Here is a 14,247-nt window from a genome sequence, read left to right as displayed (position 1 = left end):
TATACTTTTCAACAAATTGGCGTCGTTGCCGGGGATTGGTGTTCGATATTACAAGCATTGCAATAATTCATTGTTTTAAGTTTTGTTACTTGTATTACTATCCCTCTTTTGTTTCACTTGGTGTGTTAGTTTTGTAGATTCTAGTGCATGCGAGGAAAAGCTACCGAGGAGCAATTTCAATTCGATCCCGAAATTGAAAGAACACTTCGGAAGCTCAATAGAAAAACACGAAGAAGAAGGAAACTAGCCGAAGAGAGGAACCGGAGATAAGAAGCATCTACTTCCGCACTTGTTCAAATTGAAGAAGTGGTTGTAGAGGCTTGTGACAGAAACATGGCGGATGACAATCGTACCGAAATGTCCGCTAATAGTCCAAGAAGAAATGCTCAATTTGCCCGTGGAGGAAGAAATACGGAGATGAAGACCAGAATCCTCAAACTTCTTTATGTAAACCCATTCATCGGAATGGACCATGAAGATCCGTATACCCATCTCATCAAATTCTATGAGATTGCGGGTTCTACGGGAATTGATGAAACGGGTGAAGAGGCGTTATTCAAAAGGATGTTCCCACACTCCTTAGTGGGAAAGGCAAAGGAGTGGTACCTTGATCAAGCACCGAGAGTGATGACGGATTGGAATTTGTTAGAAGAAAAGTTCTTAGAAAGATATTTCCCTCAATCCCGATTCATGGAAGCCAAAACGGCTATTGCGGTATTCACTCAAGGAAGCAACGAGTCTCTAAATGAGGCTTGGGAAAGATTCAAGTCAATGTTGAGAAAATGCAAGGGTCATGGTTTTGATGAGCTCACTCAAATCCATATTTTTCTAAACGGGCTCCAATCAACTCACAAGACACTTTTGGATGCTACCGCGGGTGGCTCGCTTATGTCAAAGAATGCGGAAGAAGCTAAAGTCATTATTGATCGGATAGCACTCAATGATCGCCAAAGTCAACATGATCGTAGCCCTTCACAACGTAAACCGGGAGTTCTTGAGTTGAATACCAATGACGTCATTCTTGCTCAAAACAAGCTACTCTCTCAACAAGTGGAGTTGCTCACTCAACAAATGGCCAAGCTTCCATAGCAAATGAAAGAAATTCAAGGGTCTCAAGTTCGGCATCAAGTAGCATGTTGCGAATTATGTCAAGGGGATCACCCTACTGGTTTTTGGCCTCCACTAGAAGAAGTGAGTTATGTGAACAATCAAAATCAGGGCTATCAAAGACAACCTCCTAACAATCAAGGTTACCAACCAAGAAACAATCAAGGCTATCAACCATCAAGGTTCAACAATCAAAATTTTCAGCAGCAAAGTCCTTATCAACATCCAAATTCTCAAGGACAGCAGTCGCAAGGAGGAAGTTCCAAGCTAGAGGACACTCTTCAACAATTCATGCAAGCTTCCATGGCAAATCAGAAGAGCAACGAGGCAGCAATCAAGAATTTGGAAAATCAAATAGGTCAACTTGCGAAACAACTGTCGGAACAAACTGCAGGATCTTCTTTCTCCGTTAACATTCAAACTAATCCAAAGGAGCATTGTAAAGCAATTTTTACTAGAAGCGGTAGAGAGTTGACAAGTAAAAAAGTGAGGAAATTACAGTTGAGAATGATATGGATGCTGTGCTGGAAAATGAGGATGTGGCTTGTGAGAAGGAGAAAGTGGCAGAAACTGCTCAGTTCGCGCCGCGATCTTCCTTCGCGCCGCGAAAACAGCAGAATCAACAATTGATGGAAGAACAGCAGTGTGAAGCGGAAATGAAGAAGGAAATTAAACCAAGAAAAAAGAAAACAAGAGACAAAGGAGTGAATGTCATTCCAGTTCAACATCTACCCTATCCGCACGCACCATTAAAGAAGGATAATGCTAGACACTATGCACGGTTTATGGACATATTCAAACAACTTCAAATCAATATTCCATTTGCCGATGCATTAGAGCAAATGTCGTGGTATGCAAAGTTCATGAAGGATATTCTCACAAAGAAAAGAAGACATGTGAAAGACGAGACAATCTTGCTCGATGCACGTTGTAGTGCCATCATTCAAAAGAATCTCCCAAGAAAGGAATCCGATCCGGGCCGAGTCGTTTTACCGGTAACCATTGGAGACACCTATATTGGTAATGGCTTGATTGACTTGGGATCTAGCATCAATTTAATTCCCCTATCCATTGTCAAAAGATTGGGAAATGTTGAGATCAAATCTACAAGGATGACTTTACAACTAGCTGATAGGTCTACTACTTCACCATATGGAGTTGCTCAAGACATGTTAGTGAAGGTGGACAAATTCTTGTTTCCGGTAGATTTTGTGATAGTAGACATGGATGAGGATCGTGAGGTTCCTATAATTCTTGGAAGACCATTCATGAAAACGGCCCGAATGATGATTGATATTGATGATGGACTAATGAAAGTGAGGGTGCAAGATGAAGAGGTAGCCTTCAATCTTTTTGAAGCCAAAAAGCATCCTAATGTTAAGCATGACTCCTTCCGAATCGATGCCACCAAGGGGGGACTAGTTGAGATCGCAGACCAGGTTCATGTTTCTAATCCATCAGAGAAATCTCTTATCGGAGTCTACAAAGTTTCGACCAACAATGAAGGAAAAGAGATGGAAGCAATGTTGTATGAATTAGAGTCTTGTGGAGAACTTGTTTATCATGAAGAGACAAACGAAGGCTTGGATATGACAGAGAAAGTGGAAGAGCCAAAACTAGAGCCACATTTGAAGTATGTGTTCCTTGGTGATGATTGTACTAAACCGGTGATCATTAGCAATACATTATCCACAAAAGAAGAGAATCAATTTATACGAGTGCTGAAAAAGAAGGAAGTTGTCAAACTAGTAGAGGCCGGGATGATTTGTTCTATCTCTGATGGTGAATGGGTGAGTGTTGTGCAAGTAGTTCCGAAAACGGGTGGTATCAGATTTTATCGAAGGTTCATCAAGAACCTCTTAAAGACAACAAAGCCCTTGAGGAAGTTGCTCAACAAAGCCGGATTGTGAAGACCGTTGAACCGTCAAGCTCAAAACGACATTAAACAAAGCGCTTGTTGGGAGGCAACCCAATGTTGTAAGTCTGCATTTAAAATTTTGTCAAAGTTCTGTCCGCTACAAAAAAAAAATTGAAATTTCCTTCAGTTCGCCCAGCGAACTGAGCTTGGCAGAACCCTTTAAGTTCTGTTTTGTGTCATTTGCATTTCATTTCCAAATTCACAATTTAAAAAAATTTCTTCATCACTCTCACTACCCCACTTCCAAAATAAAAAATTATTCCTCTCCATTTCAAAAATCTCAAAATTTTAACACATTTCTTGCATCCGAAGCCCGCAAGTTTCCGTCCCAAGCGGATTATGCTTCTTATGCTAATTGGCCTGAGGGCATGCCAGCTTTTATGGGGGGTGCAGGAGGTAGTGCAAACCATGACGATGAGATGGAGGACATCCTTGGATCCGTTGGTGGTGGCCAAGAGGAGGAAGATTGAGGAGTTTGTGAATTTGAGGAGTTTGTTTTTATTTTGAGTTTTCTTTGTATTATTATTGCTTTTGTAAAATTTTAACTGCACTTTTGGGTGGCTCTAGTTCACCAAAACTTTGGTTTGTTAGTTGTTTTGTTAATTGCATGAATACTCTGTGAGATTTAAGTGTGTTACAATGAATTTGGTTTACCAATATTTTTTTTGTTTAATTGTTCTTACTCTTAAGTCAAGCTTAAAGCAACCAAGAAATGTTCGCAAAGAAAGAAGCATAGGACACTTCGAGTGGTGATGATAAGAATTAGTGTCGGCATTTCAAGGTACACTTTATCGCTTTCGAGACTTAACATGAGTAGTTTGATGGTGTGTGCAAATTTCATATCATAAACTCATTAAAATGTATGTCACCTTTGAATCAAAATAGGACTTAACCAATTGTGAGGAAGCTTTCCATTGTACACTAAAAAGCGGGAAACCAAGCATTATTTTAACTCATTCTTATCATGCTAAATCATGCATCAATCTATTTTTGTGTGAAAATTTTGAAAATGATAGAGCCATTGTTTGTGAGAAAAACCACTTGACCAAAAAGTTTGAATCAACTAACCTTGTGAGGAACAATCCTTAGTTAAACCCCTTTGAGCTTATTTTAGGATTCATTTTATTGATCATTGAAAAATCAATTGAAAATTTTGGAATAAATGAATCCTAATTTCTTTCGTGTCAATTGAAACCTCAAATCGAGTTGTTGCAAATTTTACCTTTTGCTTATTTCTAAGTAGGGAGCATTATTGAATAAATTTGGTTTTGGAATCTAAAGTTGGGGAGAGTAAAGTGAAAAGTTGATTAGAAACTTGGAAAAGTGAGTTTTTATGAAAGGGTGAAAATATGAAAAGAAACAAGAAAAAGAAATCACCCTTGAAACCATAGAGCAAAGAAAATGAAAATGAAAAGAAAGAAAAAAAAGCAAAGAAAATGCTCATGGTTGTGTGGTTGTGAAAAGAAAAAGAAAAAGATATGGATCAAAGAAAGGAAAATTGTGTAGAGTTAAATGTTTGGGAATGCTCCCTTAGGATAGGCAACTTTGTTGAATTCTCTTAATCATATCCTTTCTTGTAACCTAAGCCACATTACAACCTTTGAAAGACCTCTTGATTCTCATTTTTCACATGATTTGGTATTTGTTGTGATAACCGCATGATTTGAATTGTTGTTGATTTAATTGCTTGGATGAGTGAAAGTAACCCTTCATGTTATTCATCATTATTATGATGTGTGTGTAAGTTTGATTCAATTTTGACATATATGGCTTTGAATTCCTTGGAATGATTTTTGCACTCAACCATTTCTCTTATTCATGTTTTGTCTAGATATGAGATAGGTGGATTGAGAAATTGTCAAACACTTTTGAACCATTTGAATGTCCTTGGTAAATCCTTGTTTCAATCTTTTGTGTCATTGCTTTGATTGTGAGGGTGGAAACTTTTGTTTAGGGACAAACAAAATGCTAAGTTGGGGAGAGTTGTTAGGGACCAATTAGTATTACTTTTTATATCATTTTATTGGTCCCTTTTACCAAGTTCTGATGTAATTACACACTTTTATTCTCACTATTTTGTATAAATGCAATTAGGTTTAATTTATTTTGTTTTGAATAGTTATTTCACATATTTGCTAGTTTTGTAGAATTGTTGAATAGAGAGCTTTTGGAATGCAACATCATAATTTGGAAGAAGTGTAGAATGTAATTTGGAGGCCTATTCTTGAAGATTAACACTTGGAAGAACAGTTACATGAAGCTTGCAAAGCAAGGAAGCTGAAGTAGCTTCAGTTCGCCCAGCGAACTGAATGAAAAAAGTCAGTTCGCGCCGCGAACAAAGTTTGCCCAGCGAACCCTGCGAATCCAGCAAGCTGATTTTGGGTCAAAAGTGTTGTTTCCAATGCCAGCTGATTTTGCCATTTTGGTGTCTGCCTTGGGATAACTTTTCTGCTTGGGATGAAAATGATCAATTAAGGAAATGTCAACCCTTTGAGGATGGGGGAACATATTATTCTAACATTCATTATTATTCACACATTGAGATATTTTGTAAGAGAGAAAAACAGAGTTTTTCTTCCATTAACATTCTGCTTTGTAACAATGATGATGAGGAGTTAAACTCCATTTTGTCAAGATTGGAGGTAGTAGCTATTCTCATTTGTTTATGTATTCCATTTGATTTTTATATTTGATAAAGATTGTTGATGTATTGAGTACTATTTTTGGCCTAAGTTGAAAACCAGATTTGAGTAGTTGTTGAAAGAGATTATTTGAGTCTTGACATAAAACAGATTTTCAAGTAGTGAATAAGTTGTAGAGATAGATTTATTCATTACTCTTCTTTGGTATCAAACATTAAAGATTGCTATATTGATAGTTAGGTGGAGAGATCGTCTAAGGATCAATATAGTGATTATCACAATATCATTTAGACATAAATGACTTTGAGAGGATACTTGAACATCATCAATAATCTTAAATCTATATAGTTATCATAAGGAATCATAAGCATTTAGAATAGTGAACTCCAATCTTGCCAAGCTTTTATATTTGACTAAAACCATTTTACTGTTTTTAGTGACATTTACTCACAAGATAATTTCTCAAACAAAATAACTTTGTTAATTTTCAAACTTATAACAATTTGGATTATAGAAAGGCGGTAATAACAACCAATCTCTGTGGATACGATATAAAAATATTTGTCGAAGATATACTTTTCAACAAAATGGAAGGTTGATCTTGAAGGCTTCAATGTCTCAGAATAGAACCTTCAAGATTGAACTAAATATGATGGAGCATAAGTGCCTTGCAACAGCAACTAGCAGAGATGAATGAATATGGAATTATAGACTTGGTCATCTCATATTCAAAGACATCAGATATTTGAAGAGAAGAAATATGGTTTTAGGATTACCAGAAATCGACATTCCAAACGAAGTGTGTAAAGAATGCGTGCAGGCGAAGCAACATAAGAACAACTTCAGTAAGGATGCAGGAAGCAGGTCGAAGGCAATTCTTCAAGTCATATACTTTGATGTATGTGGTCCTCTCCAGGTGGATTCGATTGGAGGTAACAAATATTTTGTTACATTTATAGATGATTTCACTAGAAAACTGTGGTCTTACCTGATCCAGAAGAAAAGTGAAGTGATTGAGGTATTTTCCAAGTTTAAATATGGTCGAAAGATCAAGATTTTGAGAACTGATGGTGGTGGGGAATATGTGGCAAAAGACTTCGATGCATTATGTGTGAAAGAATGGATTGTGCATGAGGTGGTGCCACCCTACACTCCACAGCAGAATGGAGTCGCAGAAAGGAAGAATAGAACCATCATGAATATGGTTAGAAGTATGTTGAAAGGCGAGCATCTATCCAAAGAATTATGGGGAGAAGCTGTGTCGACTGCGACATATATCCTGAACAGTGTCCAACGAAGAAGCTAGAAGGAACCACGCCAGAAGAATGTTGGTCTGCTGTCAAGCCTAGCTTGAGTCATCTGAGGGTGTTTGGATCTATAGCACATAGACATGTGTCAGATCAGTTGAGAAGAAAACTTGATGACAAGTCGATTCAGATGATCCTGATAGGATATCATTCTATTAGAGGATACAAGTTGTTCGACCCAGTGAATAAGAAAGTGGTGATCAGCAGGGATGTGATCATATATGAGCTTAAGGAGTGGGATTGGACTGAGAATGTCAAGAAAGATTCAATGAGAATCTTTTGTGATGAACCAACTAGTGAAGTCGAAAGAGAAGTTCGACAGGAAAAAGTCAAAGGTGAAGCAGGCTCAAGCAGACCTCAAAGAACAAGACACATGCCTGTAAGGTTGCAAGAATGTGTGATTACATCAGATGATGTGGTCAATGAAGAAGGTGAGCTGGTACATTATGCTTTCTACGCAGATGTCGAACCTGTTAATGCAGTTGAGGCATTGAAAGATTTGAAGTGGATGAAAGCAATGGACGAAGAGCTGAAAACAATCGAAGTCAACAACACTTGGTCACTTGTCGAATTTCCCCAAGACAAGAAGGCAATCGATGTGAAATGGGTATACAAGGTGAAGTTGAATCCCAAAGGAGAAGTGACTCAACACAAGGCGAGACTTGTGGCGAAAGGATTTCTTCAAAAAGAAGGAATCGACTTCGATGAAGTTTTCACATGTTGCTAGGATTGAAACAATCAGGTTGGTTGTTGGTCTAGTAAACATAAACAACTGGCGTATGTGTTAGATGAATGTGAAATGTGCATTCCTTAATGGCCCCTTAGAAGAAGAAGTTTATGTTGCACAACCAGTTGGCTTTGTGAAATGTGGCGAAGAAAGAAAGGTGTACATGTTGCATAAAGCCCTGTACGGACTTAAACAAGCTCCAAGAGCTTGGAACAAGAAGATAAATGGTTTTCTAAGGGAGAAGGAATTTGTGAAGTGCAAATCTGAACATGGAGTATATGTAAGAAGAAGCAAGAGTGAATTGCTTAAACTATGTCTCCATGTCGATAACCTGTTGATAACAGGTAGTTGCAAGAAGGAGATCGAAGACTTCAAAGGTGATCTCAACAAGGAGTTCGAAATGTCAGATCTGGGTGACATTTCATATTTCCTTGGCATCGAATTCTACAAGAGTGGTAGAGGTTTGATACCTTTGTCACACAAGGCCTGACTTAGCACATAGTGTAGGTATGGTGAGTATATTCATGCAGAAGCCAAAGGTATCACATCTAGCAGTGACGAATGGGATACTAATGTATCTGAAAGGAACTCTCGACTATGGCTTTATTTCCTGCAGTTGGTGAAGGAAAAGAATGCAAACTAGTGGAATACACCGACTCAAGTTGGTGTAGTGATGCTAAGGATCGAAAATTCATAATTGGCTATGTGTTTTTGCTAGGTGGTGCACCAATTGCTTGGAGTTCGAGAAAAGAGGCAGTAGTGGCATTATCGTCATGCAAAGTAGAATACATAGATGTTTCTCTTTGTGCTTGTCAAGCAACGTGGATGGTGAATTTGGTCAAAGAGATAACAACAAAGAGTCATGGAGCAATTACCATGAAAATCGACAGCATGTCAACTATCAATCTGACAAAGAATCCGATAGCACATGGTCGAAGCAAGCACATCGAAATGAGGTTCCATTATCTTCGAGAGTGGGTAGCATACGAGAAGATGAATGTGGAACACTGCGGAACTGAGGATCAGATTGCAGACATCATGACAAAGGGAGTGTAGGTCGAAGTGTTCAGAAGACTAAGAGCTATGATGAATGTAAATAGCTTAGACACAATGAATTAGGTGGTGCGTTGAATTGTAATTCCTTGTGTCGAAACAGGTTGCTCGACAGAACAAGGAAGTGTTGAATCACCTAGTATGTTGAGTTGTGTTAGTATGTCGAAGTGTCGAAGTCTGTTGCTTCACACAGGATTTTGACTATGCCTATTTTAGTAGTGTTAGCTATTTTGGACTTTTATAGTTTTTGGCTTTGGCTTGAGGTTCAAGTTAACCTAAATCTATAAATAGAGGGAGTAACCCTTATTTTTGTAATGATGTGAATAGAGTATTCATAACATTGTAATTCAAAGTATTTTACAGTTACAACGTGAATAAGAACACAGTTTGTGGGCAAAGAGAAACTCTGCAAAATTTTAATTCTTCTTCTCCTTCATCGTTATTTACTTTTCTTCTTTCTTCATTGTTCTTTTCTTTTATTGTCATTGTGTGGGTGATAACAATCTTGTTCATCAATACTGATTGAAATTCTCCATATGTTTTGGGGAATTATCAACATAATTTGAACTCCAAAATGCTTAGAACATATTAATTAATTTAAAACACCTCAAAGATTTGACTCAAATTCTGTTTAGAATGTAACGTGAGTAATATGGATAATAGTGTCACATTGATTGGAAATGTGGAGACTTTAGTATTTATAAGTGAGAAAATTCATGCACCTATCACCTTAAAATTTTGGATGAATATGTGGTGTGTCTCTCATAAAAATGTTACTCTAAAAAAAAAATCTATGCTCCTTAGTGAAAACTTTCCCTAACATATAATATTAGAGTCTAGTTTGAGAAAGAGACCAACTTACTTATCTATGTGGGACAATAGTTTATGGAAATAACAAATTCTAGATTCATCATTTGAGGCCTCGTGAATGTAACTTGTTGTTACATTTTCTAATTAAATTCTAATTTTTAACCTTAGTTCTTGTTAGTTGAATTTCATTAGTAATTTAAGGCTCAAACAATCAACCTATTAACTTGAAACCCCTTAAGAAACTAAATTGAATCCTAGACTAACCATCGCGTCCATTTGTTAGTAAAATCGTATTCTCCAATCAACAATAATCTAAAAAGACATAAAAAAATTGTATGTTTAGAAGTATATTTCAAACAGAAAAAATATTGTTTAACACTACACTTCAAAAATTAGTGATATTTCAATTGTAAAACAAACCATATGCCTTGTAGCTTGTGCTACCCTTTGTGCTTTGCATGCCAAAAAAATGATCTTGAATAAACACCTTACGAAACAAAGAGCAGTCCAAATTATTCAATTCGCAGTCACTAAACTTCAATCCACTCCTCCGCAGTCGTGAAATTGTTATTCGGCATTTAGTCGAATTCGGTATAGCAGCTCTCTTAGAATTTCGTGAGGCGGTTAAATGCATCTCATGCATAGATTGTAGAAAAATATCCCTTATATTTTGTACTCTATGAACTGTTAGAACTAATAACCAATAGCTATGAACTCCATGTATATATGATGACAAAGAAGGTTAGATTAAATTATAAGTTGATTTCCATGTTGTCTATAAGCCTCACCTTCCCAAACAGTGCAGCAACACAGAACACAACAGGACTTTTGATCAACTCCACTTTCTCTAAACTCTGTTGATCAACAATCTGCACGAAAATATCATCAAAATGACTTTGACATTCATGAATTTAGCGCTCTTAGGTTGAAAATAAACTACGGAGGCAATGTATGTAAATAGTTTAGGAGGATTGTAAAATTATGCGCTTTTCGAGAAAGATTAAGCGGAGATTTGATTATACTCCAGAAATATTTACATCTGACCTCAGCATAGTCGATTCTTCCCCCAGCGTCAGTAATACATTGGATGACTAAGTTCCTCAATTTCTCACATTGTATCTGACCGTCTTCGGCGGCTGACTTGGCTCTTGATAATGATTTGTTTATAGATAGCGCCTGCAAAAGGATTTAAAAGTGTTGCCTAGTTGTAGAGAGAAGGCAAATAATACAAACAATGGACGAATAAAATAAAACCTTTTCCCTCTCTTCAGATGAAAGATGTACATTGCGCGAACTCATTGCTAGGCCATCGTTTTCCCTAGTTATTTCACAACCTATCACTTTTATGGAAAAGTCAAGATCGCGAACCTGCAAAAAAGAATCAGTCAGTCTATTAAAACCAACAATAATAATAGGTGTAGAATTTAAGGAAAATCTCAGTTACATGTTACCCTTATATCCACGATTTTCCCTCTAATTTCCTAGTTCTAGAATCCTCTCTCCCTCTCCCAATTTGTCTCCTGGTGATACTATTATTCGTTTCATTCTACAGCCCATTTTCTTTATTCATGAGTAGAGGCTCTAAGAGAAATTTCCTGACCTCGGGATGAAGTTTCTAGGACAAAGAACTAAGACAATGTGAGAGGAAGAAAAGCAAAGGAAAATCAACAGTCGCTGAGGATTTTCAGGTGTAGAAACACACAACCAGTGTGGAGACAAATGTCTTCCACAATGAGACGAAGACGAAAGAACAGAGACATAGCTGACCAGTCATAATATCCGAATGAAACGACGGAAAGAGAAAAATTGACCCATCTTCTCAAGTGGCAATGGCGACAAGTAGAATACTATTTTTCACATTCATGCCATGGAAGGCGATGAACAGGTGCAAGCTCTAAACTGGTTTAAATGGTTGGAGCAGCGCACAACAAATGTAACATGGGAATTCCTCCATGCAAAGTGCCATTATAGAGGCTATTTGACAAAATTTTATACTAAATAGCGTATCGCAGAACAATAGTGGTATGTTCAAATTCTGCTATGCTATAGCAGTATAGCACCATTATAACAGCTATTTAACAACATTGGGCTAAAGAAAATTACAGCATAAACTTTCACCATCTAACAATTACCAACCTCACTTTCAGAAGCTTGATGCTTAAGGCATAACCGGCCGAAGTTCTAAGAATGAGAATAAGATAGAATGGCATAACTTAGGTACTCACTTTGATGGGTAAACAAACATGCAAGAAAACACCGATTGATCACGGAATTCAATCAATTATGCCTATGTCTCCGACAACATAGTGGCTTTGCAGTTATCACGGAATTCAATCAATTATGCCTATGTCTCCGACAACATAGTGGCTTTGCAGTTATCACGGAATTCAATCAATTATGCCTATGTCTCCGACAACATAGTGGCTTTGCAGTTATCACGGAATTCAATCAATTATGCCTATGTCTCCGACAACATTGTTACCCCTGAACCGTGCCCAACCTACAAATGGGCCGTGCTACAAGGGTTTCGCTTCACTCTCCCCGCTCGAGAGTCTATCCACTTATCAATGAATATGAGCCATATTCAACACAGCCTATAAACCCAAATAAGCGGGAAATTAAGCTCTTCTAAGTGCATCCTAAATAAAGTAAATTTTATTCTATCTATGTTTGAATATCTTAAAATGAATGGAAAAGAATGGAATAGAGCGGAATGGATATTTCACTATAATGTTTGGAAATTTTAAGACAAATAAGCTCTTCTAAATGCCTCCTAAATAAAGTAAATTTTCATAGTTATATCTATGTTTGTATCTTAAAATGAATGGAGCGGAATGGACCAGAGCATAATGGAGAGCAGAATGAAGATTTCACTCCGTCCTTAGGATATTTTAAGACAAAACAAGACAAGTTCTTTGTTTCACCCAAATTGGAGGGGGAAATATGGTGGTAAGTGAATGGAATTGATACTATTCGATTATGCTCCACTCCATCTGATTTTAACTGATTCAAATAGTAGAATTTAACTATATTTCATCTCATACAACACTACCATCTTATTCCATCAATCCAAACATGAAAAAAAAAGGTATGAAAAACAATTACCATTCTCTGAATAACTCTCCACTGCTGATAATCCTTTTTCCCAAACACAGCAACATCAGGCTCAACAATATTAAACAACTTAGCAACAATAGTAGCAACACCTCTAAAGAAAACAGGCCTACTCTTCCCACAAAGACCCTTTTCAAGTTTCTCAACTCTAACCCAACTCTCATGTCCCAAACCACTCTTCTCAACACAAGACACCACCTCACCACCACCACCACCACCACCACCTTCACCACCCTCACTCTCCCCATAATCATACAAATTCTTTGGATTAAAAACAACATCAACACCACCAGGAACAGACAAAAGCTTCTGAACATCACCTTCAAAATCAGAAGGGTAAGTGGAAAGATCTTCATTAGGTGAAAACTGACCCGGGTTGACGTAGATTGATACTGCGACGACATTGGCGTGTTTGTGAGCTTCTGTGATGAGAGAAAGATGGCCTTGGTGAAGGTAACCCATGGTGGGAACGAAAGCAATGAGTTTGGATTGGGATCTCATTGACCTTGACCAGTTTCTCATCTGGTTTTTGTCTCTGACTATTAGAGGTTGTTTTTGTGCCATTGGAATCAAAAGGGCTTGGTGGGTTGTGTTGTTTGAGATCGAAAATGGGTAAAGTTTTTTTGTTTTTTTGGTTTGTTCGGTATAACGTTGGTGATGGTCGGAAAAACTCAGAAGGAATAATTGGCGATCTTTGTGTGAGTACGCTTGTTCTGTTTGTGAATTGAATGTAGGTTGATTTTTAAAAATATTTAGGCAGCCAAATATTCTTTTATTAGAAATCATATCTTTACACTTATTTTACAACTATACCGTATAATTTTAATTTTTTATTATTAAATTCTCTGAATATATATATATATATATATATATATATATATATATATATATATATATATTATAATCAATCTATTTTATATTTGAATGAGTATTTATATATATATTAATACACCTTTATAAGTTTATTAAAATATTATGATATTAATTTTTAAAAAAATATATATATAAAAATTATTATTATTATTATTATTTATTTTTTAAAATTAAAGAGATATTGATATAAAAATGTTTGATTAATCAATTTATAAATTTATTAATTAATATTTTATATTCTATTAACTAACTTTATTTTACTACTAGACATTATTTTTAATATCTAAAAGTTTATTAACCAATTTCATCACTTCATTAATCAACTTTTTATTTTTTATTAACCAATTTTATTTTACTATTAAAAATTATTTTTAATATCTAGGTATTTATTACCCAACTTCATCATTTCATTAATCAATTTTTTATATTTCATTAACCAACTTTATTTTCCTATAAAAAAGATAATATTTATGTATTATACACGAACATTGTTCATGGGGTACTATTCACGCACAAACATTGTTCATATGACACCGTTCATATACTGTTCCTATTTATTGTATTTGTGAACAGTGCATACGGTGTAGTCTATATTATTGGTGTAAACATAGCATTTCTGTTTTTTTAAATATTAACATGTATAATTATCATTTTTCACTTATAAAAATAAACTAGTAGTATAGATAAATGTATAGT

General features: G+C 36.2%; 1 protein-coding gene across 1 annotated transcript; it reads right to left on the bottom strand.

Moving 5' to 3' along the window:
- Window positions 1–9,887: 9,887 nt before the first annotated feature.
- LOC127127699 (pantoate--beta-alanine ligase) lies at window positions 9,888–13,421 on the bottom strand. The gene is made up of 4 exons (XM_051056949.1): window positions 12,670–13,421; window positions 10,819–10,932; window positions 10,609–10,740; window positions 9,888–10,433 (listed from the first exon to the last, which is right to left on the bottom strand). The coding sequence occupies exons 1-4, from the start codon at window positions 13,240–13,242 to the stop codon at window positions 10,317–10,319; spliced, it is 936 nt and encodes a 311-aa protein (XP_050912906.1). The 5' UTR covers window positions 13,243–13,421; the 3' UTR covers window positions 9,888–10,316.
- Window positions 13,422–14,247: the final 826 nt, after the last annotated feature.

Source organism: Lathyrus oleraceus, chromosome 3, assembly GCF_024323335.1.
Source record: "Lathyrus oleraceus cultivar Zhongwan6 chromosome 3, CAAS_Psat_ZW6_1.0, whole genome shotgun sequence".
Taxonomy (NCBI): Eukaryota; Viridiplantae; Streptophyta; class Magnoliopsida; order Fabales; family Fabaceae; genus Lathyrus; species Lathyrus oleraceus.
This window is presented reverse-complemented; position numbering and strand designations above follow the sequence as displayed.